Below are 27,860 nucleotides of genomic sequence, written 5' to 3' on the forward strand. Positions count from 1 at the left end.
TGTCAAACTCAATTTCACTGAGGTCCACATCAACATTGCGGTTGCCCTGGGGGGGCTGGGTGGGTGTGGCCAGAGTGGGTGCAGCCTACTGGGTGGGTGTGGCCACCTCTACATCATTCGCGGCAAGGTGCCTGTGGGGGCCTGGGCAGGAATGGGACAGATCTGAGGGTCTCTGGCAGAAGGGGGTGGGACCAGGGCAAGTGCCAAGGCATGGTCCACGGGGGCAAGTGCCAAGATGGCCACCACAAAATTGTACATTGGCTCCTGGCTGGCCTGGGCCAGGGTCGTTCCCTCACTGTTTCCAGGATGGCTTTGCGGGCCGCATCTGGCCCCCAGGCCTTGTGTTTGACATTTCTGATCTACGGATACCTGCATAAGTATCTAATCATCTTAACTTCTGCACTCTTTTAAAACAGGACTGTTCAACCTAATTTATTAATTTAACCACTGCAGCATTCACTTAATAACTGTGGTAAGAAAGGTCGTAACATGGGGAAAAACTCATTTCACGAATGTCTCACTTAGCAACATAAAGTCTGGGCTCAAATCCAAGGACTACAAATATATTGCATTTCCTTTTCGGTGAAAAGTTGCTGCCACATTTCCCCGTTGACGATCACATTAGCCTCCTGTGCGGGATAAATTTGCAAGGTACATTGGAAATTGTGTGTGTCAGTGAAGAGGGAGGAGGACATATATCTTTGCAGGTTTCATTTATGAAAACAGTTCATGAGACTGCATAGGCTGGGACACTTTGTTGTTAGTTGCGAAGTTGTGTCCGACCCATTGTGACCCCATGGACAACGTTCCTCCAGGCCTTCCTGTCCTCTACCATCTTCTGGAGTCCATTTAAGTTCACGCCTACTGCTTCAGTGACTGCATCCAGCCACCTCATTCTCTGTCATCCCCTTCTTCTGTTGCCCTCCATCTTTCCCAGCATCAGGCTCTTCTCCAGGGAGTCCTTCCTTCTCATTAGGTGGCCAAAGTATTTGAGTTTCAACTTCAGGATCTGGCCTTCTAAAGAGCAGTCAGGGTTGATCTCTTCTAGGATTGACCAGTTTGAATGCCTTGCAGTCCAGGGGACTCGCAGGAGTCTTCTCCAGCACCATAGTTCAAAGGCCTCAATTCTTTGGCGCTCAGCCTTTCTTATGGTCCAACTTTCACAGCCATACATTGCAAATGGGAAAACCATGGCCTTGACTATATGTACTATTGTTGGCAAGGTGATGTCTCTGCTTTTTAGTATGCTGTCTAGATTTGTCATAGCTTTCCTTGAATCCTATGCCACTCCCTTGCCTGATTTGCTGCCCCTCCTACGGGGGGGGGGTGTTAATGGGAAAAAGTTGAGAAAAGCAAAAGCAGTTTCAATTTGGGGGGGGGCAGGTTTGTTTTATCATGGAAACATGATAAACATTATCATGTCTGTAGTCCTCCTTTAAAATACAGCTTAAATGTTGTTGTAGTAGGGGAAAACAGTTGAAAAAGATTTAATAGCACTTCTTTCAGACCAAATGTTGCAACTGACTGTACATTTCAACACGCAGAGATTTCAGCAATCAGGTGACTAGGCTTTTGTACATGCCTCCACACTCTGGAAGGATGCTTCTTGATGAAGGTGCTTCATTTATGATAAAAGTATGGCCATAGCGATGCAAATTACTTTTTCAATTAAAGTTCATAGTACTTATCTTTTTGTAGACTTCCATGCCCCTCCCTAGTTTTGCAGGTCACTTGGGCCCCTGTAAGTTGTATGACCTTTACAATACAGATCTATTGCAAAACATGTCTTTTGTATGTGACCAAGAAATAATTTATTATATGACATATTTTGTCATTCTTTGCTGATATGCCTTGTAATAGCAATAGTACTTAGACTTTGTGAGAAGAATCCAGAGAAAAATATATTGGGAAATATTAAAAAGGCAAAATATATTTCTCCAAAGGAATAATGAAGAAGATCTTTAAAAGGCAGAAACTTCTCCTTCCCCCCAGCCAGAAAACTCAGCAGAACCAGCTTTTAGAAATGCAGTTTTAATAATCCATTCAGGAAGGTTAGAGCCAGAAAGCTAGAAGCTATGAGATTAGGAAGACAAAGACCTCTAAAAATCTACATACTGCACCCAAACTCTAAAAGACATGACCTTTGGGGACATAATAGGATTAACCCACCAATACCAAAAGGGCACACTCAGACTCAGGTCAAAGTACATGACCCAGGAAATACAAAACCTCAGACAGGAACAGGAAACAACCTCAAGAGCCCCAGAAGGTATAAAAGTCCACCACTTCCAGCAACATGTGGTCAGCTTTCCCAGAGCCACACTTCTGACTTGCCCTTCAATAAACTCCAACCTTCTTTCTAAAGCAGTCTCCATTTTGTTTATTCCCAGCTTGGACTGGACCCTGATGAAGACTTTTCTTTCTACAGCTTGTATACCTCTTCACAGTGCTTTACAGCCCTAAGTGGTTTACAGAGTCAGTATATTGCCAACAATTTTGGTCCCCATTTTACTGACTTCCGAAGGATGGAAGGCTGAAATCAACCTTGAGCCGGTCACAATTGAACTCCTGGCAGTGAACAGTGAGTTAGCTTGCAATACTACCGTACATTCTAACCACTGTGCCACCATATACCTTGGCTCATAACTTTAAAAATGAAATCTTGCACATTAATAAAAGTATTGCATTAATATGAATTTAGAAAGATTTACTGTAAAAAGGCACAATTTATTTTGGGGTCAACAGTATCTCCTTATGAAATAGCTTACTAGATACTAAAGCAGATAGGTGGTCAGGGAATCTCACATGCACATCTGGGCAGAAACAAAGTCATGGGCAATCACAAAAAGACCTTCCAACAATTGTAATCATTCATTTCAAGAGAAGCAATCCTTCACTGCATTTAATTTATGGCAGATTAAATAAAGTATAATTTTTTTCTCATTCTTTTTCAAGACTGGTCCCAATATGCTAAGCAGAATATTGTATGATGTCACAAAACACATGTATCTTGGGCTTAAGCCATGTATTCTTACTCGTAGCCCAGTTTATCCGAAAACATGAAGTGGCTCATCTTTATTCCGATCCTCTTTTGCAGGGATCCGTTAATGCTTTCACATCCTTATTTGCCTTTTCCTTAAAGCTCTCACTAGTAGTCCACATTTATGGTTTAAATTTCTTTAGCATGCCTCACCTGCTCAACATTCACTAAAAGGTAACCTGTCCGGCTGGTATAGAAAACAAAGTTAGGCAGACTTCAGGCAAAAAATATTCCCATTAAAAGTTGTTTTTTTTATTAGCCAGCTCTCTGCTCAATCCCCTTGAAATTTGCTCATCAAATCTTCCTTTATAAGCAATAAGCTCATATAGCAGAATATGTTGGTGGAATCAGATTTGCAGAATTAGCAATAGCATTTAATGCTCCCCTTCTAATCTTTTAATTAGACAGCTCCAGCCCAAACCACCTCCACCCCAATTCTTAAATATGCATTGATGTCAGCCAGCTTTCCAATATGCTGGACTTCAACTGCATTGTTGCCAATTAATGTTTTTAATAATCAACTGGCTGGGGGGAATGTGTTAACTGAAGCGCAGCATATTTGAAGGGCCATCCCATAATGGTAAGAAGTCTCCAGAAGCACTAATACTCAGCCAAAAAAAATCTCTCCAATTTTTCCCAACCTGATCTAGCATTTACATCTTAAATAGACAGCAGGATTTCCAAAGGTTAGTCTTGTTTTATTTGTATCTTTTCCATTCCTTCAGAGCTATACAGCTTGCCTCACAACAGCCCTGTGAGGTAGGTTATGTACAGAGATAAAGACTTGCTCAACAGCAATCATGGCAGTGTGGATTAGATTGCATAAATAATGAAAGAAATCAATGATACTGCTAGTTTTGAGGGAAATCCAAAACAGATTATTAGCTTAACTTGAAGACTTACAATTGCAAGTTTGAATTTTCAAGAACTTCTTAGGCATGATTGATATAATTTCACTATTTAAGATGATCACCAGGCTTTGCTACTCGTAAGAGATGCCTTGTGGCTTTTCTTATTTCTATTGACTAAAGTTTCTGCATCTCACAGAAATGGGAAAGGTTTTTCATTTTAACTAATGAAATTCCTATTTTCAAAAATGAGAACTTAATTGATTCTTTCCTGGAATATCTGTATTTGATACAATCAATATCGGTTTAAAGACTCTCCCATATTCTTGGTGTAACGTCATGCTAACGTTCTTCAGATTTCTCTCCCTATTTTTCCTTTCTTGCCTTACAAAAAGTCTTGGAAATTCAGACTTCAAAGGTCCCAATTAAGATATTGATTTACAGATATCAAAGACACGTATAGGGTGACTGACATTTAAATGCAAATGCATATTTAAAATGTTCAAGTAGTTCTGAGAAAGGCTTTCATACTGAGGTTCATATTAAACATTTTGCAGAGGCAAGCTTAAGTATCTGCCACTGATAATAGAGAAGAGCATGTGGATGTATAGCCTGTTTCCCTTTCTACTGCACCATGGACATCAACCTGCAAAACAGCAACATGACCCTTTGCCCTAATAATACAGGTTTGCAATTAGATTCAGGCACCCGGAAGCTGATTCAGTTTACAAATATGATTTGGCAGGATCTCTCCAATCACCATGATACACTTCAAATGAATAGCACAAACTCCAAACAAGGCACAGCTTATCCCAGCCACTGCTGTGCCTGCTTTACTGTTCACATCAATGAGACCCATTTCATTTGCAAGAATATACCAATGTCTTCTTCTGCAGCAAAACAGTTTATATGGCTTTCAGACATTGTCAGAAGTAAATTTACACTGGCTGTGGCTTTTCTTGTGCAATATGTCCAATGCCTTCACCTTTATATATAAGTATTCCCAAAGTCTCCTAAAAGAATGTGCACCCAATACGTAGACTGTTCCTTTCAGATAGCTGGCTTGTTCCTTAGATGCATTTATTTTCGGCTGAGCTAGAGCAATAATGTTGACATCAGCACCTTCTGGTGGAAATATTACACAAAATAGGTTTGTATGTTGTGGCTTTTTAAGTCATTCTGGATCTTAGTAAGGAGCAACAGATGCTGACAAAAAGGTAAAGGCAGTGATTTTATTAGTTTTTAGCCAGCAATGCTCTGAGGAAGTGGTTTCAATTTTTCATAGCATATCAAATCATCTTCTGGCTCAGTCTGCCCAACTCTGCAAAGCTGAACAGAGTTGGTGGAAACTAACTAGATCCAGACATCCAGGGCTGTCTCATCAGTGTCAATTCATTCAGCTCATAGGTCCCTCTTGTAGGTCAGTTGAAGGCAAAGACAAAACAGTAGTTGTTTCCACTTACGCAAATTACCTAGGAGGTACACAGGGATATTTCTTAAGGCTGCCACATTCTTGGCATTCTGCTAGGCCCAAATTTTCTACAACCCACTTAGAATCAGAAACTTAATACAATTCAAATCTCAGAGGTCACAAAAGAGAAGTTGCACTGAAAAAGTAAGTCAATTATTTTCTCTTCCTCTCTTCCCCCACTTCCATATATATATATAAAAGCAGAACTACATATTATTAGGGTTCTTCAAGATAGGATCAATGTTCGAGATGTGTGATTATGTTTCAAAACACCCAGGACTTGGCGAGCTTTGTCTTGCATGATTAGCTGATCTTTGGAACCACCACAAGCCACAGTTCTCCAAGCATTGGACATCTACAAAACAGAGAATACAAAGACATCCATTGTACATGCATCTAAATCAGTGGTTCTCAACCTTTTTAATGCCGCGACCCCCAACCGGTCGTAAGTTGAGACTACTCAACCGGTCGTAAGTCGAGGACTACTCAACTGGTGCAGCACCATTTGCAGAATGGGACTTTTGGCGGGCTCAGCAGGGCAGAAACAGCCTGGACAATTCCTATTGGCTTTTGAAAGCCAATAGAATTAGACTCTATTCAAGAGAGTCTATTCTATTGGCTTTCAAAAGCCAATAGAATAAAAGGGAGTAGCACAGCTAAGGAAAAGGGGGAAAAAATGGCGGACTGCATTGTTTGGCGACCCCCGTGAAATGGTCGTTCGACCCCAAATGGGGTCCCGACCCACAGGTTGAGAACCACTGATCTAAATGAATACAGATTTGCAAAAGACTTAATTTAATGTGGTATGAGATTCCAACCAATTATGGATTATCAACAGACTGCAAAATTAAGTTGATCACAGCTACATAGAATTTGTAAATGTCCCAAAATGATGTTATTTCAACATATCCTTATTTCTCTAGCAGATAATAGCAAATAAATTTAAAAAATACATTGAGAATGTAACTGCCTGCTTAAAGAAATAAAATGGTTATTTTTTCCTACAGAAACTGACTGAAGAACCTTTGGAATATTTCCATTTTTAATAGGTTATCACACAACAGATTTCAAACCAGACCACACACATCAAAATGGCAGGAGAATGAAGCTTATGGAATACACAGTGGTGTAGAATAAAAACAAAGCAATGCATTTGTAATTGACAGACATGAAATTATTAAACAGGAAGACAGAATTTTTGCCGTGGAATTTTTGCCCAGTGGCAACCATTATATTGTATAGTAAAATAAATTACTTAAAAAATAATGGCTAACCAAACTTTATAATCAGTTTCCAAGTGCAAAAGTTGGTTGACACAATGACAAACTGCTTCCACATTGTGGTATAGAAAACTTCAAGGCCTCAGGAGACAAGCTAAACCTGACTGAAAGGTGACTTTACTCTTGATTCATAAATTTAGAGATGGATCTTATAATCGTATAAGTTGCTAGGAGCATAGTACAGATTTTAGCATCCCATTTTTCAAATCCCTAAGATTGTGGCATCTAGCAATGTCCATGACTACCTATACTTACCAAAGTTGGTACCCTGAATTTACTTTGGTTTCTTCTGGAAGATGGAACCTTGTCAGCCTTTATGTGCACAAATCCTCTGTTGAGTAAACTGTTGTCATTCTTGCTGCTTGACAAGGAAAAGTTTAGGGACTGCAAAGAAAATTCAAATATCAGTCAACCAATGAGAAAAGCAAGTTGCCATGAAACATACTTACTGATTTCTTTCCAAGCCATTCCTATTAATACATTATAAAGCAAGCAGAAAGCGTGCATTTAATGTAAACAGGAAAAATGTTTTATTTGTAATACTTTACTGTGTTCAAAGCAATAATTCATCAGCATACAGATAGTGCTTGACTTACAACCATTCATTGAGTGACCATTCAAAATTTGAATGGTACTAGAAAAAGGGACTTACGATCATTTTTCATACTGATGACCATTGCAGCATCCAATTGGTCACGTGATCAAAATTTGGACACCTGGCAACTGGCATGTATTTATGATGGCTGCAGTCTCCCAGGGTCATGTGATCAAGTTCTGCAACCTTCTGACAAGCTAAGTCAATGGGGAAGCCAGATTCACTTAACAACTGTATTACTAACTAAAGTGCAGTGATTCAGTTAGCAACTGTGGCAAGAAAGGTCATAAAATTGGCCAAACCTCACTTAACAACTGTCTTGCTTAGCAACAGAAAAGTTGGGCTCAATTGTAGTCATAGGTCAAGGACTACCTTATCTACAAGAATAAGAAATTTCATAACAATTATTGCTAAGTAATGCAAAAGATCACATTTGTGCTTTATGTCAGTTTGTTAACTATGGAGATCAATTATCACCAAAGCTATGCAACAGTACTAATGAACATAATAACATAAACACTACTTATTACCATAATTCAGAATAAATAATCACTCTCCCTAGAAAACTTCACCACATTGGTTGCCTGGGAATCATAAAAGTAGCAGGCTATGTCTTCCTAGTTTAGCAATTCATAAGACAGCCCGGGCTGAGTAACTGTAGTATGCACTTGTATCTCCAGCTTTAAAAACTAGTGTAATCAAATGTATTAATATGTTGCTGAAAAGGGCACAATAATGCATTTGTTTAACTTGTATACTGCTTTAATTGAACAGTTTTTTCCCCATCCAACAGCCCCAAGGACCAAGTCAAGATCCCATCTCCCATTCGATCCAGAGTGGAGATAATTCACCTGTGCTGGCAGATTACCACACCTAGCAGCTTAATATAGATTTTAAATGAAATGGGAAAGAAAGCTAACCTCTGGTCTACCAATATACTGGAATATCTAAGGGTTTGGCCTCTTCTCCCCCACAGCTTCTTAAATGGCCTATTTAAGAAGAAATGAAAGCACTACAACATTGTGCCTTGAACACCCAATCCTTGCAGGCAATCCAAAAGTATGCTGTGGTTGATGGCACCAAAAGCTATTGGGAAATCAAGCAGCATAAAGAAGATTACACAGAGCACACAAGTCTCATCACAGCTGAACCTTGTGAGATGCCAATGCCCATGCCCATGCCTGAGAAAACCTAAATATTTCTACTTCCCCCAGGTTCTTCTATAAGTACCGTATCACTTTCTACACAACCTTCTCTCCAAAAGGGAAGCTGCTGCCTTATTAAAAATAATGAATTGAATGCTTGTGTTCCAAGGAAATTTTTGATCAAAATTTGGACATTTTGCTATTTTAATGAAGTTCCACAATCATTTTTCTTCAATACCATTAACATTTGCCTATTCTACTCTTGAATCTGCAATCTCCCACCTCATTTTTTTCCTACCCAGAATGTGTTTCTTATATTTTTGTCTGCAATAAAATTGAGCCACTTATCTGCAGGCTGAGAGATGTAGTTGCTAAAAGCAGCATGGGCCCAACACAGCTTTCCTGAAACTCTATGAGGCCAACTATTTTGCAAGATGGATGATAATAAGCTGCTGCCTTCTAATTTATAGCATTATAGAAAAGCACATTAACAAGTCAAGTATCAATTATTACATCAGAATTAATGGTGCACAAATAAACAGTAATTATTTTTTAAAAAAAAATCATATGGGAGTTTGTTGTATTTTATTGTTTGTTTAAAAAAATACAGTTTCAAGGTAATTCATTAGCACAGACAGATAATACCTAACAGTTCTCACTAATATGCTTAAGTGCTCTTACAGAAATTGTTATCAGAAGGAAATGTTTCAATACCATTTCTGGCACTGAAAATTGCAGGGAAACACAATGCACTGGTAAAGTACAAGCAACTGCTACAAGAATCAAAAACTTATCAATTCTCAAAGTACCTAAAAAAAGGGCAACTTTTAAAAAAAGGGGGTAGCTCTTCTTCATGAAATGTTGCCAGGTTTTATGTAAAATAGAGGTCTTTTGCCACTATTTGCAAAAAACCAGAATGGAAAACATTAAGAGTTCCTAAAGCTAAATCTCTGTCTCGGGAAACAGGAAGGGTTTAAAATGTGTGCATATGATTACACCTATACATGTACAACAGAGATCAGTTGTGTAAGAACGTATGAAATTGCCTTCTGGAGGAACAAAGACTGGGGAGAGACCAACTTTCCTATTGCAATGAAAGAATATTGTAGCAAGCAAGTAAGCAGAGATATTTTAAAATTGTTACCAGCTACCAACTTACTCTCCAGGGGATCACAGCTCACCTGAGTTCTTTTGAAGCAAATAGGATTGGCCACAGAGGAAACAGTCAGCTTCAAGTCTTCATCAATAACGTCCAAAGCAAGGGATTTCCTGACCTTCTTAATTGGACTCCTGTGCAACTGAAAAAGGAACGGAATCATGATATTTAGGCTTTAACAAGGAAAAATAAAACAAAAGGAAAAAGTCAGGCACCAAGTTATGTCAGATTCTAAATCTCACTTGTAGCGAATTATTGCAGAAACCTAAACAATTTGGACATGAATTAAGTTTTGGAGAATTAATTTATTTGCACATTATCACTAAGATCCTTTCAATGCCCGTGGGAGGCAAAACAAACCCAACGCTAATAAGATTTTCTGAGAAATAACAGCATGCCGAAGAAGTACAATAATAAGTCAAGCAAACCACGAAGATTAATGTAAAGCCTGCCAGCTCCAGCATAAATTACAAATGGACAAAACATAACAAGACTTGTTCAACGGACGTAAACTGAGGACTAATTGCTACAATTTAGAATTCCTGAAATTCTAAAATAGCCAATCATAATGCATACCTTTTGCAAATTCCAAACAAGTCACATACTCGGTGACATCTCAAGGGCTACCAGATTTACAAATTGCACTCCTATATCAGTTTTTATAACACAGATTAAAAAAAAGATATAACCTAGTTCAAAAATACTTGGGGCATAATAGATTGATATATTTTATAACATAGTTTTCTTTTCCCCTTTGGCTGATCTTCAGGTAACTAAGAATCCTGTGATGCCTTAAAGCAGTGTTTCTCAACCTTGACAATTTTAAGGCATGTGGACTTCAACTCCCAGAATTCCACAGCCAGCAATGCTGGCTGTGGAATTCTGGGAGTTGAAGTCCACATGCCTTAAAATTGTCAAGGTTGAGAAACACTGCCTTAAAGTAATTTGCCAAGTACAACTCATTTTCACATGTGAAATGCAGCTACGAGAGAGCTAGCACAACTAATTTGCTCACAGAACATGCATTCTGGAATAGTTCTGGAAAGATAAATTTCAACTATTTAAGAGTTTAAATTCAAGAGTTTTACCTAAAGACTAAGACTGACTAACCCAAAGTCAAAAAGAGTCATTTAAGAGGCTATACCGATCCAAACAGAAACTCAATAAGCAAAACTTATAATCCACAATACTAGAAGAACCGCACAATAAAATAACTTAGGCAAACACACACCATTCTATATCTAGTCTGCTACAGACATGGATTTTATAGTCTTAGATGGAGTAAAAAGGAAGCTTTTTGCTATTTCATTGTATATTGTGCATAATGAATTATGTACTAACCCAGGGGTCTTCAAACTCGGCCCTTTTATGTCTCATGGACTTCAACTCCCAGAATTCCTCAGCCAGGCACACTGGCTGAGAAATTCTGGGAGTTGAAGTCCATGGCATAAAAGGGCTGAGTTTGAAGACATCTGCACTAATCTGTCAGCAGATCCCAATTGCTTGAGTTATAATTGTTCCTCTTCCCCAAACTTGGACAGGTAACCTGCTGCCCTCAAGCTAATTTCAAAACCCTATTAAATGCAAAAGTCAGACCACATCAATCCAAAACAGTTTGTTCTTTCCTCCCTGGAAATTATTCTTCAAACCATTTTTTCCCTGTCTCCAGCCTCCTTCTTGCTGCGCAGGAAAGAAGTTGGAGAGAAAAAAAGTCCCCGACAGATGATCCACAAAGGGCATCATCAGGAATAAAGATTCCATAAGCCTGGTCTTCAACCTGGCTAACTTCTGCAACAAGAGTTCTGTCATGCAAAGGTCTCATTGAAGATAGAGAAGTGGAAAATTAATGCTATACCATGAATTTTAAATCAAACACCCCATGGTGCAAGTAAAGTGGTGTGGGTTTGCACTTGTATTTTTAAAAGTAGCATTATCTGGGAAAGTTCATTGTGGCATCCAACCGGTATGGAGCAGATCTGGCTCTGTAAACTTTAAAAGTTACAAGGACAATTAAAAGGAAGTATAACGTTTAGCAGACATGCTTAATCAGATGCTTACACCCTGTTTTCTCCTCTGTTTCTCTGGCTTCACATCATCTTCTATGATCAGTTCCATTCCAGCCTCACTCCAGAGTACTTCTTTCAAATCCTCTTCAAGATTAGGTGTTTGGGGCTGCAGTTTGTGATATAAAGTTGGGTGGGGAGCCAACAAGATGTGATTAATAGCAGAATCACGACTCAACATTTGGCATTTTGTTCTTTACCCCGAAGGAGCAGTTCTACCCATTTCTAAAATAGTAACTTTGCTCACAGATATGCATAAATTTTATCTTATTTATTCCTAAAGGGGCATATTTGGAGGAGGAAAAAAACTGATTTCCCAAAAAAGAGGGAGATAGAAGAAAGCACAAGAGCTTATTAGGTGGGATGGGCAGAATTATAAAGAGAAATTAAAGGGATTTATATTAAAATCTCCTACCTATAATAATTATTATTACATCTTAAAACCAAAGCAATCAACTTTTTTGATCATTGGCCTAATTTCAAAAACTTTTTGCAAATAATAAGTTCACGTTAATACCTTATTCTGAGAGCCCACCAGATGGGGAGATATGTGGAATTTTGGAAATGATCACAATGATCATTAGTCCTACTATAATAAGTAGGAAAATTATTGAAACCAGCCTTGAGAGAACATAAACATGGAGAGGAACCAAATTTAATTCACAACTGGAATCCGTTCCTTATTAGCCTTACACAAGAAACCATTTTTAGCTCCATTTCTTGAAGTATATTAGGGGACTATTACTCCAGGGGGGATATGAATCCATGAATTGGCTTAATACATACCAAAGGCCTTATTGGGCCATATTTCTCTAGCGCATTCTTAAAAGGAGTTGGCGTATGAGGTGTATTGTCTGCCGTATATTTCTGATCAGGAGTTACAAATCTGAAAACATAAATGCAGAAGAGTAAAGCACTATCATTTTTAAATCCAAGACTGGATTCAGGTAAATGACAAAAGAAACAGTCAGTGAAAGTACCGTATATTCTGGCGTATAAGACGACTTTTGAGAGCGATGAAACAGCCTCCGAACTCGGGGGTCGTCTTATACGCCGAGTCATAACGTTTATTTATTTATTTATTATTTCTGGCGTATGACGTCATTTCCGGCATATAAGATGATCGACACCGAGTCGCATGCCTAGAACGTCATCTTATCCGCCGGAAATAACGTTATAAACTACGTTTATTTCCGGCGTATAAGATGACTTTCTAGGCATGTGACTCGGTGTCGATCATCTTATACGCCGGAAATGACGTTATTTCCGGCGTATAAGATGATCGACACCGAGTCGCATGCCTAGAAAGTCATCTTATATGCTGGAAATGACGTCATTTCCGGCGTATAAGATGATCGACGCCGAGTCGCATGCCTAGAAAGTCGTCTTATATGCGACTCGGCGTCGATCGTCTTGCGACCCGGCGTCGAACTCGGGGATCGTCTTATATGCTGGGTCGCCTAATACGCCGGCATATACGGTACTATTAACTGTTTGGGACCTTAGCCTGAGTTGATTTAACTTATGAGGAGGCAGGCAGGACTGCCGACCCTAACACAGCATCCTCTATTAGTCCACGTCACCCAATGCATTTATATCTAAAGGATCTTTGTAAAGAAAACAAATGCTGACAATTTATGTATTTACTTATTAAACTTATTTACTGCCCATCTCACAGCAAGGCAACTCTTAAATCATTTGTAGTAAGATATTTCCAATGTGCATTTCATTTTAAAGCATACAAAAGTTCCTCTTGTTTCACTCTTATCTCCTGTATGCTTTGCCTAAATCTCCTATCACAAGGTGCAACTTTGGAGGAGAAAGATAGAAAGAAGACTTACACAGAGGTCTTCTGCAGTAGTGGGGTCTTGTCCCTGTGCAGTGGGGTTGTCACAATCACCTTCTGGCTGCAAACGGGTGTGGAAGTTAAGGAGGGGTTCTCCAAATCAAAAGTGTCTTGTTTTGTCCATAAATTCAGGAACTACATGGTAAAAGAAATTAATATTTTGTTTTTCATAAAGATAGAAGGGATCTCTCAAAGTAATTTGGTGGATGTTGCTGAGACAAGGTAACAGGATCGAGGGGAAAATGAAAATATTAATATAATTCCTCATCTTACAAGAACTTCAGGACTGAGCAGCAGGTCTGATCTGCAACATCCTGCTCATTCTCATACCTGCAAGATATAAATTCTACCATACTTTCACACAATGTATAATTTCAATCCTCAGCATCTCACTCTAGTAACTCTTTTTTGAAACCATGGAGATAGGTACAAATTTATAGAGAGCAGTGATCTGACTCACTATAAAGAAACCTTTTCTGTTCCTCATATGCAGCCTGTCACTTCTAAAATACCCTAAAATTCATCTCGCTTTCAATAGAAAGTACGCAAAAAGCAGAGGAAAGGGAAAAAGAAAAAAAAAGTCCTTTATCTTCATTTTAGGTTCCATTATATGTTATAATTACTGATGCCTTTACACAGCAGGTCACAGTGAGATCTGCTTTGTCTCTGTGCTAAAGTGATAAAGCCATCTGATGGTGAGTAGTTTATTCACAGAAATATTATAAAAATAGGAATATTGATCCTTATAATAAAAAACCTTTCCAGACAGCAGCCTCTAGAGCAGGGCTTTTCAACCAGTGGTACGGGTACCACCTGTGGTACACTGGCACCTGGCAGGTGGTACGCAAACATCCTAGAAAAGTGGTAGCGGGGGAGGTGAATAAGCTGAACCGGTGGCAGCGCCACATAAGCCTGAGCGAGAGATAGCTGGAGCTGCAGGGCTGTCAGGACTCAGCGGAAGTGCCAGGATCAGCGCCAGGCTCCAGCTGTAGCTCGGCGCTGATCCTGGTGCTTCTGCTGAGCCCACAAGAAGTGCCTATCAGCTGGAATGTTGCAGCATCTCCAGGGTCTTAGAGATTTACATTCAGATGCTTGGCATCTAATTCATATTTATGACGGTCACAGTGTCCCAAGGTCATGTGAAGTAACCAAAACCTGCTGCAACCACCCAGCAGATGGGAGAATACAAAACAAACACCTCCCACCCCACCCCACCCCCCATCCTCAACAGAAATGCTCACAATGCAAACCTCAGACAGGAGGAAGAGCACCACCAGGCAGGCAGGCGTCTTCCTCGGCTGTGCCTTGGGGGGCACTTTTTTCAGTGCCATTGTAACTTCAATCAGTCACTAAGCAAACTGTTGTAAGTCGAGGACTACCTGTACTTTATCACTTTTTTCCCTTTTTGGAGGGGGGGTCATCAAGTTTTCGACACCTTGCTAGGCGACTGGTGGTACTCAGATGTTGCCATATCCTAAAAGTGGTACTATGGGTGAAAAGATTGAAAAGCCCTGCTCTAGAGCTCACAAAAGGAAATTAGATTTGGGGCTTATTTCCATACATTGATGTGTTTCCCCTCCATACTAATCTGGAACAATTGGTATAGAGGACAACTGTTACTTAACCTTTGGCCTGTCTCAGGGAATGTTGTCTTGTTTCCCAGTTGGGTTCAAAAACTGCAAATAAGCCAAACTTTTTAAAATAGAGGGAGAATCCTCTAGGAAGGAATTGTTCCCTCTTCTTGGCCTCAGGCCTGGATTAAAAAGCTACAGTTCAATAGAAACACATTAACAATTCCTGGAAATATTATTTGAAACTCTGTCAGTCGGTATTGGATTTAATAGAATGGACCAAATCAACTTATGAATAAGAAAGAAAATATATTTTCAAATCATTTCTCTTACTTTTAGACATGGGAACGGAGGTAAAAGTATATGTGTAATCCAAAGCTAAATTTAAATTCCTATAGCTTTTAATACCAAATTCTGATTTTTAATTGATATCAGGTCTGCAAAGAATGCATTTTCAAATCTTAGAAACCGATATAAAGGAAGGCTCCCATATTGGCAATAAACCTGACACAGGATGTCAGTATGAAAGCACCTGGTAAGAGTTTACAACAACAACAAACATCCAATAGCATTTGTCTATGTTCCGTCATCTGTAAGCAAGATACTCAGGGCACTTTCTATCTTAAAATTTATTATTGAGGCCAAGCAAAAAACACCTAAGTTGCTAGTGTTGGACTCATGCATTCAAAAAAACTCAAAATTACAGAACAAGGCTGGAGAATAAATGCCTAACCCACTGGAATGGTAGGACTTCTAAGAAGTCTATACGGATTTTACATATAGAGAAAACCTTTTGTAAGCAGAATTTCAAAAGGAAGAATTTGAAAAATCAAACCCCAAATTGTCACTGAAGCTATTTTATCAGCCTTGCAGCCACAAGCGGTCTGCAAGTCCACACATCTTAAAAGTTGCTGATGTTGAGGAACACTTCTTAGAGGTAAACAAAACAAATTATGATGCAGAAGAAAACAGGTGCCCTAAAGTGAGAATCGGGCTCTGATGTAAGAGATTACTACAGGTAGTCCTTGATTTATGACGGTTTAATGACCATTCAAAGTTACAAGAGTACTTGAAAAATATAACTCGCAGTGGCACCCAAATTTGGGGGCACCAGGGACCGGTTCCATGGAGATTTTTCTGCAGACTGGAGGGGGTGTGGTTCCATGTGCTGCCTGCATCTCACGGATGGGGCTTTGCTTGTTTGCGCAGACTGGTTTCTGGCATGCTGCGGACCAGTGTCAGCCCATGAACTGGGGGTTGGGGACTCCTAGCTTAATGACTGCAGCAAAAATGTTGTAAAATTGAGCACAATTCATTTAATGACCACACTACTCAATGATGGAAGTTCCAGTCCCAACTGTGGCTTTAAGTCAAGGACTACCCATACTGTAGAAAAATTGCCTTGGCTTGCAAAAAAATTGCCATCTATTTCTGATTTTATCAGGATATAAGCATGCCAATTTCTAACAGAATGGTTTTGTGTATCATTTTCATCTCATATCAAGCTGAATTTTTTTTAAACTGATGCCCTGTGATACATTTACAACATCCAAAATTCCCAATCAGCTTGTCCAGTTTCTTGTCAATTAGCCATTTTAGCCAGCAATTCTGGAAGGTGCAGACTACATCAAATTAAAAAAAAAAAACCAGACAGGAAAAGATGACTGAAACAGCCCAAAACTCTATATAAATTATATATGGTAGTTACTGATGACTGTTTTCCATTACTCTGAATTCCCCCATTAAGCACACATTCCACCAAATAGAAACACGATGCTACCAATTGTCAAAATTGACCATTATGTCATTAAACAAAAGAGGGCACCTTGGCACAACTAGCCTTTATCTTGTTCTTTTTATCTATCTCATTGCCAGTTCACACCAACCTACCTGGGATGGAGAGAATGGCAGAGTTTTGACGGGGGTGCTTTTAACTGGTGTGCTCTTGGGTGTCATGCTGTTATAGGAATCAAGGAAGGAGAGATTTGTACTGGTGCCACCCTCTAAAACTGGTGAGAGACTAATTTTCCTCTTTTTTTGCCTCTTGAGCACAGCAGGGGGTGTGCCAAAGCTCACGTCTGTGCAAGGTGAAATCGGGATGAGTTCACCCTTGCTGCCTTTGCTGAGATCCGAAATGGTGTGGCCATCTAAACGGTACTCTGTAACATTCTGTGAAGAGCAGTAGGGTTTTATAGAGGCTTGCTTCTCCGGACTGTTGCTGTTACTTGCAGATAAATCATCAGGTAGGTCAAACTGGGAGAGATCACACCAGCCATCTGGGTCCTGCCAGAATAGGAATGTTCAAAATAAGATCCAGGTCTAAGACAAGACTGCAGACAATGAACACAGGAACAGGTAAAAGGTTCTGCTAATAGCTTTGGATTATGAGATGCTTTATTATCAGCAGCCAAAATCAATCCATAAACCTCTTATGGAAGATTATAGACCACTTTCCCACACTGCTTTAGCACCTGTTGGTAGATTTTGAGCACATTAAAGGCAACTGGGCCAAATCACCCAGCCGGCTTCTCTGTAAAAGATGTAGAATCTGGATTTTCCCACTCATAATCCAGTACCTTAAACATTATATCACACTCAGCTTATGGAAATGGATATAACCAGTGGTCACACATAAATCAGCAAATCACCAATAAATCACAAAACATTTAAAATCAACTCAAAATCAGCAAAGATATATGTATAAGATATTCAAAGATACATTTACACAAAGGTTAAGCCATACAAAATGGAAATTAGATTCACTACAATATGTATCATCCACTGAGCCCCCCTCCACCAAAAGGACTGTTTCCTTCAAATAATCTTTCCTGCCGCATTCTCCTTCTACCCTTGCTTATGTAGTTCACTGGTTTTCAAATTTGGCAACCTTAAGATCTATACACTTGTAATTCCTTTGCTAGCTGCGGAATTCAGGGAGTTAAAAGTCCTTAATTTGAAAAACACTGATGTAGTTTATCAAAATATTCAATTAATTCATTTCTTACAGATTCAATCATGTCCAGAGCTTCTGAAATAGCTGGGGCTGCAGCAGTACACAAATAATTGCCTTCAACCACCCATGTACATGCAGAACTCCCATCCAAAGGATCATCTGACACCATGATTTCTGATGCTCCATTGACACTGGGCTCCACTAGGTTTTCAAGCACTGGCTCAGATGGCAACATCTGCAGGTCTGCTGGCTCTTCATCAGCAACTTCTTCCTTCTTTACTTCCAAAGTCTGCACGGGCCAGTTGGTCAAAAAATGCTGCTGTGAAAGATGAGTGAAGATTTGTATCACTATAAACAAAAACATGTTCAAAGTTGTAGATTGTAAAATCAGAGGTAGGAAGAACACAAATAAGACCTACCTTCTTTTTATCAAATACAGAAAACATTTTTGTAAATCCAGATGTTGGATTTCAACTCTGTCACCACCAATATGGTCAAAACTGATAGCAGCTTCCTATCATATTTCTGAAGCAACAGTTACTTCAATTATTTTAATTTAGTTTTCTTTCTTGCATCCAAATTCACCTCCCTCCCCAGTCCTTTACAGAACTAAGTCTTGCAAAAAGAAAGATTATATCCAAATCTCAGCATTCTGGAGATAAAATATTCCATTCTACCTGGAAATATTCTGCTTTCCCCCCAAAAATGTAATCATTTAGAAATTCTGAGCATAGCTTGTAGTTTTCTGGAATAATTCTTCAAGAAGACAAAGTGATTTGTGATGTTCCAAGCGTGGCCATTCATACCATCAAAAATACAAAATATTCCAACAGTACTTTACAATTCTATCCCTAGAAATGTTGCATTTTGCACATCCATATTTCATCAAGCACTATGATACATAATCTTCAAAACAGTTTGTTATTCAAACGTTCCATAGGCAGCTAAAAGATAAATGTTTTGCACTACCTGATTTTCCCCTTCTGGTGTATTTTGTCCATCCCTGCCTTCCACCTCCACCAGCAAATAAAGGGGTTTGGATTCTTTTGCTTCATTAAGAAAGCCTCCTGTGTCCACCTTCCTTTTGATTGTTGAATTCCAATGGTTTTTCACAGCATTATCAGTCCTTTAAAAATAAACAATAAATGCATGCACCATCAGCCAGGAGAAGCAGCAGCAGCAGCAGCAAGCACTGCTATTCTGAAAGAAGGCTGCTTTTTAAACATACCTTCCAGGCAGCAGCTTGGCAATCTCAGCCCAGCGGTTTCCAAGTATCTTGTGAGCCTCACAAATTATGCGGTCTTCCTCTTCTGTCCAGGATGATTTCTTGACTTCAGGGTTCAGGTGGTTGTGCCAACGTTCCCGACATTGCTTTCCTAGACGGCCTTTCAAATGCTTGGCTATGAGAGTCCATTGCTTTGTGCCATATTTTTTCACCAATTCAATGACCTCATCACAAAAATAAAATGGCTACATTTAGTTTTGTTTACTGGATGCACTTTTGACCCTTGACATTCAGCCATTATACAAGGATCCATGTGGAAAGATGCAGTTAAGCAGGGCCATGCATTTCTGATCCACTCTGGGCGATGTTTGCCTAAAGCTTCTCAAATAGTGGGGCGCGCCCCCCAGGGGGGGCGCGAGGCTCCGTAAAGGGGGGCTTGTTTGACCTCGGCAAATACTGTCATATTGGATTTCTAGATCGGATCATCCGACTCACTCGCAAGCGGCAGCCCGACGCGGAGGACAACATGACCGCCAATGCATGTGACACATGCAAAGGACCTGATTGGACAGACATGATGCTCTATCCTGATTGGCCAAACCCGCCCGTGTGACTTTTAGACCCGGAAATCGGTCCTCTGTACAGAAAATTTTTTTTTACAGTCGCGCGGGGGGCGCGAAATGTTTTCTTCTTCCTAGGGGGGCATGACAGAAAATAATTGAGAAGCACTGGCCTAAAGACACTCATTTTTGTTTTTAGGCTCTCTTTAGAACTGGAGAAACCAATCCAACTTGAGGATAAGGGTTTAATATTTTGAAGGGGCAAAATCAGCATTTTAAGCCCCGTAAGGGATTTCAAGGCATAACTCATTATCAAAACTAAAAAAAAAACTTTTGCCCAATATTGGGGATATGATGGAGGCTACAAAAGGAATCTTGGAGAGCCCAGATAGTTCAAACTGCAATAAATCTTTGGGTTCTCTATTATACTACTTGCTTGCGAATAATGCCCAGCAATTCCACCAGTTGGGTTCATACTGAAGTTCCCTATCACAAAGAAGATAGCATTTCAACTCCTCAGCTCCAGAAGTAACTACTAAACAATGAATTACCTTCTGATCTTCTTGTTTAGTCCAGGGGCCTTTTACAAGAACAGGATTTAGCACTCTTAGCCAACGATACTGACATTGCTGTTCAGTGCGGTTCTATGAGCAAATTTAAATATGTTTATGTTAAATGAAACAGTAAGACAGACAGAAATAAAAATCAAAAGGAACAGAGACATACGTTAGCCTTTAACCAGCAGTTAAATTTCTGTAAATTTGGCTTCCTATTGTTTCTGTTGATAGGGAAAACAAGAAGAAAACCTACTCAACTGAAAAACTCCACTTACAGCAGCGGTTCTCAACCTATGGGTCGCGACCCCATTTGGGGTCGAACGACCATTTCACGGGGGTCGCCAAACAGCACTGTCCGCCATTTTTTCCCCTTTTCCCTAGATGTGCTCTTTATTCCCTCCTCTTTGCACATGCGCAGCTTTTTCCAATATAAAGTTAGGAAGTTTCGGTTTCAGAGCATGTGGCAGAAAGCAAGAGAGAGAACAAGCAAAAGCGGTAAGTTTTGAGCACGTTGATTCTTCGCCCTGCTTTAATTATTATTTTTTAAAAGGGGAAATGGGGAGAGAAGGGCGGGGGAGGGAAGGGGGAGAAAGAGAGAGATCTGGTTTTACAGAAGCAAAGGGAAAAGAAGGGGCGAAAGAAAAACCTTGGCTCGATTGGAGCAGGCTCGGTCCATTTCTCGGGCTGCCCTGGCCGGGGCGGAGTGGGGGGGAAGAAGGGATAGGTGCAGTTTCCGCTCGGAGCCAGCCGAAGTTGGGCTGGGGTTGGGCGAAGGAAGAGTGCCGAGGGCCGATGCGGAGGGTCAGAGGTGAAGGGGGTGCGCTGGGTCTAACCCTGAGGGCTGCGGAGGGAAGCGGGGCGGAAAGTGGAAGGAAGAGAGGGGATGGGTTGCTCGCGCCTGGCGGGGCTCTTTCTGGAAGGAAACCCGCGTAGAGGGCTGTCTCCGAAGTGGTGCGGGATTACGTTCTTGTGGTGAGTGGCAGCGAAGGGCGGGCGGTGAATCCGGGAGGACCCTCGAGCGGAGCAGGTGGTTTTCTTACCTCCGGTGGGTTCAGACACCCCTGCGCCCCTTCCTCCCTTGTTTGCTTGGAACGAGGGGGCAGCAGCCACCCCGAGTCGCTCATCCCAGCCCTGTCCCACTTGTAGATTGTTGGCCAGACCCCCGCCCCGCCCGCCTGCCTGGCGGGTCTGTCTGAAAGCAGCAAAAAACTTTGCTGCAACTCAGCGGCTGTGCCCGGTTTGCTGAGCGCCCACGTGAACTTCCGAGTCTCCGAGGAGGAGGAGGAGGCAGCGGCGGACTGAAGAGACATGGTCACCATCCTTGCCGCCTCGGTCCTCCGCTTCTTCCTCTCAGAACTGGTTCTTCCCGGCGGCCCCTCTCGCCGTGGGAAAGCCGAGCCCGGCCCGGTCATCTCTCAGGGCGCTACCTCGTCGGCGCTCGGGAGCCCCATCCCCCTCCCTCCCGTGATGGCTGGGATGGCGCTTCCTTGCTCCGATGTGGCGACCAGCATTGGAACGGCGGTCGGCAGCTGCGGGCTCCGTTGTGTGTCACCCCCCCCTGTGAATGGCAAGCCCCGTGGGGCTTGACAGTGGTGTTGCTTTAAGAAAAAAAAAATATTCCCCCCGACCCATCCCCCCTTTTGCATAGCAATAAACACCACAATAAACATTCTCATGCTTTGTTTCCCTCCCATTTACTCGATAAATATTAAACATACACTTCCTGCCTCATGCTGGCTGAAGGGCAATGTTTGAATAAGGCTGTGGAAGATGACTATAATCAAAAATCAGAAAGAAAAGGAACTCAGGGAATATTTCCAGTCCGTGTACACTAAGTTGCTAAGTGAAACGGTGATTATACTTAAGATCATACTTCAGCTTTCCTTTGCATATTTGTGAAAATTGTAAATGCAATGATTGGTCATAAAGTTACTTTTTTATCACAATCTTAATTGCAAATGGTCACTAAATGAGGCACTCACTAAATGAGGACTACCTGTACCTAAAAAAGTCAAAAGGGACACTTTAAAAAATAAAGATTTTACAGGCAACAGCAGTACCTGAGCAATCTTGCCTAGGGACCACAAAAAAACCCCTGGCCTAGTTAGGATGGAATTCTACCAGAGTCCAGACAATGTGGTACAAAACCAAACCAAACCACAAACACATCCTTGCTGGGATTCAGTTTAAGTCTATTTCTCCCCATCCAGAACTGGGCCTTCAGGATCTGGGTCAGGTCTCCACCTCATGAAGATCTATAATAGAGTAACATTGGCATCATGATGACTCTTTCATGCTGGCAGATGAGCTCTCCCAATCCCTTCATGTATAGTTGTACTTTTCAGTCTCTGCAACTTTAAATGTGTGCATTTCAATTCCCAGAATTCCCCAGCCAGCATGTAGATTGGGGAGACATCCTATAGCAGAGCTCCCAAGAACCAACGTCTCCTTTCTCCACCTGCTTAGGACAGAGAAGAAACACTACAAAAGACAGTGTCTCCCATTTCCAGGCCTTCCAACTATCCCAGAGGGATAGTCTCCAAGATCCCTTGTACAGGAAAGAAAAAAAAAAAAACCACAAGAGTTTTCTGGCAGCTGAACACAAGGGATTATAAAATGGACCATAAAACAAATTGCATGGATATGGTAATTAATGTCACTGGCTTACATGTTCTCATAACAAGTAGCATATCTCTGAAATTATTACACACTGAGAAACTGAGAAACATATCCCTTCGCCTGAGAAACATATCCACATGTGTTTTTCTGAGAGCTATTATGGTTGTGGCCACTTGGCGGCCACGCCCACCTGGCGGCCACACCCACTTGGCCACCACGCCTACCTGGCCACCACGCCCATGCCCCTGGGGGTCACCACAACATGGGCAACTGTATTATGGGGTCACGGCATTAGAAAGGTTGAGAACCACTGACTTACAGGAAAATGGCTTGCTAGGAATTTCCAGTCATGTCCAAACTGTGTCACCAGTGAATTCAACAGCTCATCCTAAAAAGAGCAAGACTGTTAAGGATATGTCACAACCTAACACAAAATAAGAAACAGAATCTTGAATTTTTATGTGATTTGCTACCCTTGGGTATAGCAAGTTACACTGCTATCACAAAGTATACAATGCAGCAGAAATAGCACATAGGATCTCGTAGAAGCAAATACTTTGTCTAAATGGCCAACTCTGATGTATGGAAAAATATAAAACCTCAATTGCCCTATGCCCCTTCAAGAACTTTCAAGATCCCAGTACTTGATTATCCACCCCCAGATTATACAATAAATCTTACAGAAATTTGATTCATATAATGCAGGGATTTTATAACAGGAAGCAGAAAAACTGGATAGGTCTATATAATTTATCAGGAACTAAATGCCTACTTAACTTTTGCCCTGGGTTTCACTTCATAGACAAATATCCAAAATGGAGATTAAAAACTTAAGCTTCAAACAGAAAGAAATACAGAACTCTGGCAAACATTTACTATCCAAAGAGCTAACTAATAAATGCATCTTTGGTACTATAGATAATCCTTGATTTACAACCAAAACTGGGACCAGAATTTCTATTGCTAAGCAAGGTGATTGTTAACTGAGGCATGCTAAATTTTATGACTTTTGCCAGTTAGTGAATCACTGTAGTTATTAAGTAAATCATAATGATTGTTAAGTGAATCTGGCTTCCCTATTGAATTTCTTTGTCCAAAGCCAGCTAAGTCACAAATGGTGATCATGTGACCTCAGACACCGCAACCACCATAAATACCTGCCAGCTGCCAATTGCCTGAATTTTAATCATGTGACCTTGGAGATTCTGCAAAAGTTTTAAGTGTGAGGATCAGTTATATGTCACTTTTTCCAATGCCATTGTAACTTTTGATGGTTGCTAAACAAAGAGTTGTAAGTTGAGAACCACCTGCTTTTTTTACTTATAATTTGGTCAATAACAAGACCTGTCTGAGTTCAGCAATGTACTGGTTTATGAGAATGTTAAGCCTGTTTTCCATTTACTAATTCAAAAGCAGGCTAGTTCTGTTTATTTACTATATTTATATCCAAAGTTGTCAGTGGATCTTTTCTTATGCTTTCACCTCCTACAGAGGCTCACACCTGCTTGGCCCAAGACCAGTGGTTCTCAACCTGTGGGTCGGGACCCCATTTGGGGTCGAATGACCATTTCACGGGGGTCGCCAAACAACACAGTCTGCCATTTTTCCCTCCTTTTCCTTAGCTGTGCTACTCCCTTTTATTCTATTGGCTTTTGAAAGCCAATAGAATAGACTCTCTTGAATAGAGTCTAATTCTATTGGCTTTCAAAAGCCAATAGGAATTGTCCAGGCTGTCTCTGCCCTGCTGAGCCCGCCAAAAAGTCCCATTCTGCAAACGGTGCTGCACCAGTTGAGTAGTCCTCGACTTACGACCGGTTGAGTAGTCCTCGACTTACGACTGGTTGGGGGGTCGCGGCATTAAAAAGGTTGAGAACCACTGCCCAAGACCAATCTCCCTGTTTTTCTTTATGAATAACACAATACTTCTTCATATACGTATTATTCTTGTGAAGAATAATACATACTTCTTCACGAGACCACTTGACTTTACATCTGTTATCCCTTCGATCTGTCATATCTGAATCCTGGTAAAGCAGTTCTTCTTGCTCTTCACTACTATAAACAGGTTTTAAAGGAGAAATGTTATAATTAAGCATTTACTACAAATACTAATTCATTTCTATCTAGTTTAGCAACATTCCAGCAAAATCTTCACCTGTTCTTCAAATCACTTTACACAGATTGGTATTCCTATACACTGGACTAACCCATACACTGCACTGGAAGCCAAAGGGAAAATAAAATACATACACATTCTATAGCCATCCTGACATTTCAAAATATCTTCACAATGAAGCTTTAGAAACACTGATCTCATTTGTAAATCTGTCAGTTCTCTTCATGCTTGGAATTTTCTCTTTGGAAATTTGCCAAAGTCCATGCCTGAACAGCTTACAGCTTCCTATATTTTAACTTGCTTTTCATAACCAGAAACAGGGTAAAAATATTGACCTGCCCAGAGTCCTTGCAACAGCCTGGGAAATAAGTCAAATTCATACCTATCATGAGATCAGTAGCTAAGATATTTGTTTAATTTGAGAGCTTGAAACTGAGCTCTTCACATTAGAGTCTAATATGCTAAATCCCTAGTGAGAGCATTTAACTCCTTGGGATTTTAAAAAAATCTTGACTCCATCATTACAGCACCTCTTGCAGGCAGAGTTCTTACTATCATTTTGGTTTCAACTGCTTTTTTTTCCACCATTTCATCAAAACCCTAAAACTGTTAACTTGAATCTAGTTGCCCCAGGGCAGACCTTATTAAGGTCATGAGCTAAGGCAACATTTTCACTCAGGAGTCACTCTTTGGGGCTGGAAGGAGAAGTAACCAGGTTTGGAGAGCACTTCCCTTCTCAACCCCGAGCAATGTTTCCTAGACAAAAAGGGCCCAACCTATTTTTCTCTCCCTCCCCTCCCCCCAGCCGCAGCCTGGAGGGAAAAAAAGGTTCCTCTTGCCGCCCAGGCATTTCACGAGAGCCATTTTAAGCTCCCCTCTCCCCAGAAGCGCCCCCCCTCCTCCCCAGCAGATTGGAAACCTATGGAAACATCTGCCACGTTTGCTCCATAAGTTCATTCTCTTCATGACCCACGGACGGGAGGGGAGGGGGGATAAATGGACGAAACAGAGCAAGCGCTTTCGGGTTGGGGGGGGGGGAGAAGAGGAAGGTGGGAATTGGCTACAAAAAAGGCGGGAGGGAGAAGGACCCCCCGTCTTCGTAGCCCTCCCAAAATGCATGGGCTTCCTGCGACTCACCAGCGAGCCCGACGAGACATTCTGCTTTGCAGCTCTGCAGGAAAATCATAAAACAAGCCAGAAGTTATCAAATGACTTGCTTTAGCGAAAAGAGCCACCGGGACCCGATGGGCTTGCCACCACCGCCGCCGCCGCCAGGGCTGCGGAAAATGCCGCTCAACCTTCCCAAAGCAGAACGCGCTTAGCCACTCCGGCGCGACTGCAGGCGCGCTCACTAGCTCCCGCCCGGGAGCTCCAAGCAGACTTTCCTATCTCGCGCCAACGCCGCCTCAACCAGCCACCTTTTCCGGCGTGATGACGCTCCTGATGACACGTGACCAAGATCAGAGTTAATAGGAGGGCGGAGAGCGGGCTGGGAGAAAGTGGCGCGCGCGGGCAAGTTGGAGTTTTTGTATTTTCCTTTAAGAAAGAACCAAAACATTCCTGCAATGCTTGAAAAGTAGTAGCAAAGTAGTCAACCATGCATCCCTTCAAGTAAAAAAGGCAAAAATTCGCGGGGTAGGTGGGTGTGTGTGTGTGTGTGTGTGTGTGTGTAAAAAAAAAAAAAAAGATTGCACTCAGTGTTCTCAGAGGAGCTGAAAAGCTTTCTGGACGGAGCTCCTCCCTTTGCTGCGTCTCTGCAGGAAGCGCAGGAGAGAGCTAGCTAGCCCAGCTAGGCTGACTCAGGAATTCTGGGAGTTGAAGTCCATGAGTCATAAAAGAGACAGAGGTTGCTTACTCTGAGCTTGTTGGACAACAGCTTGAAGCTTGCCAGGTGAGCAGCAGATAGGAGAGAGAGAGGGAGGGAGGGAGGGAGGGAGGGAGGGAGGGAGGGAGGGAGGGAGAGAGAGAGAGAGAGAGAGAGAGAAAGAAAGAGAGTGGGGGAAGAGGAGTGGTAAGCAGACCAAGGGCAGATAGAGAGGGAGGGAGAGAGACAGAGAGAGAGAGAGAGAGAGAGACCCTTTTGACATCTAAAATGAAGGTAACACTGCATATATCCTTTTTTTACCTGTATGTGTATGTGTATGTATGTGTATATATATATATGTGTGTGTGTATATATACATACATACACACACATATACACACACACAAACACACACACACCTATAATAAAGGTAAAAAAGGATATATGCAGTGTTATCTTCATTTTAGATATCAAAAGGATTTTGCGGCTCCCGGTGTTTTGTTTTTGGTGGGAAACGGGTCCAAGTGGCTCTTTGAGTGTTTTGGGTTGCCTACCCCTGCCCTAGACTTACAACAGTTTCATCAATGATTGTTCAAAGTTTAATAGCACTGTAAAAAGTGACTGATGACCATGTTTCACATTTACGACCATTGTGGCAACTCAATGGTCATGTGATCAAAATTCAGATAAGGAGAAGAAGAACCATATGCTTGGTAACTGGTTCATATTTATGACCATTGCAGTCTCCTTGGGTTATGTGATCATCTTTTGGGACCTTCTGACAGGCAAAGTCAATGGGAAACCAGATTCATTTAACAACCGTTAACAACTGCAATGATTCACCTAACAGTGGCAAGAAAAATCGCAAAATGGGGCAAAGCTCACTTAACAAATGTTTCAACTTAGCAACATAAATTTTGGGCTCAATTGTAGTCGTAGGTAAAGGACTATCTGCAGTGATGGGATTAAAATATGTGAACTACGTTCTCTGTGTGGATGCCACGTCCTGAA

General features: G+C 41.2%; 2 protein-coding genes across 5 annotated transcripts in view; one reads left to right on the plus strand and one right to left on the minus strand.

Annotated features, from left to right (window-relative positions):
• RASGEF1B (RasGEF domain family member 1B) overlaps positions 1–27,860 on the plus strand; it is a 286,249-nt gene that overhangs the window by 97,241 nt on the left and 161,148 nt on the right. The window lies entirely within an intron of this gene.
• On the minus strand, positions 3,718–26,685 carry LOC120311418 (myb-related protein B-like). 4 transcript variants are annotated; one of them, XM_039350888.1, is made up of 14 exons: positions 26,183–26,685; positions 24,894–24,984; positions 23,249–23,317; positions 20,305–20,397; positions 19,197–19,417; positions 18,938–19,094; positions 18,021–18,287; positions 16,906–17,298; positions 13,440–13,579; positions 12,385–12,484; positions 11,594–11,707; positions 9,561–9,677; positions 6,895–7,023; positions 3,718–5,714 (listed from the first exon to the last, which is right to left on the minus strand). In XM_039350888.1, exons 1-14 carry the CDS (start codon positions 26,200–26,202, stop codon positions 5,586–5,588), a joined length of 2,040 nt encoding a protein of 679 aa, XP_039206822.1. In that variant the 5' UTR covers positions 26,203–26,685; the 3' UTR covers positions 3,718–5,585. The 4 variants fall into 4 exon arrangements, with proteins under 4 accessions (XP_039206822.1, XP_039206821.1, XP_039206820.1 ...); XM_039350887.1 differs by lacking the exon at positions 26,183–26,685 and having other exon boundaries at positions 18,021–18,284; positions 24,894–25,894; XM_039350886.1 differs by lacking the exon at positions 26,183–26,685 and having other exon boundaries at positions 24,894–25,894.

The sequence above is a fragment of the Crotalus tigris genome, unplaced genomic scaffold (assembly GCF_016545835.1).
Source record: "Crotalus tigris isolate CLP2741 ecotype Arizona unplaced genomic scaffold, ASM1654583v1 scf7180000018362.2422785, whole genome shotgun sequence".
In the NCBI taxonomy this organism is placed as follows: domain Eukaryota; kingdom Metazoa; phylum Chordata; class Lepidosauria; order Squamata; family Viperidae; genus Crotalus; species Crotalus tigris.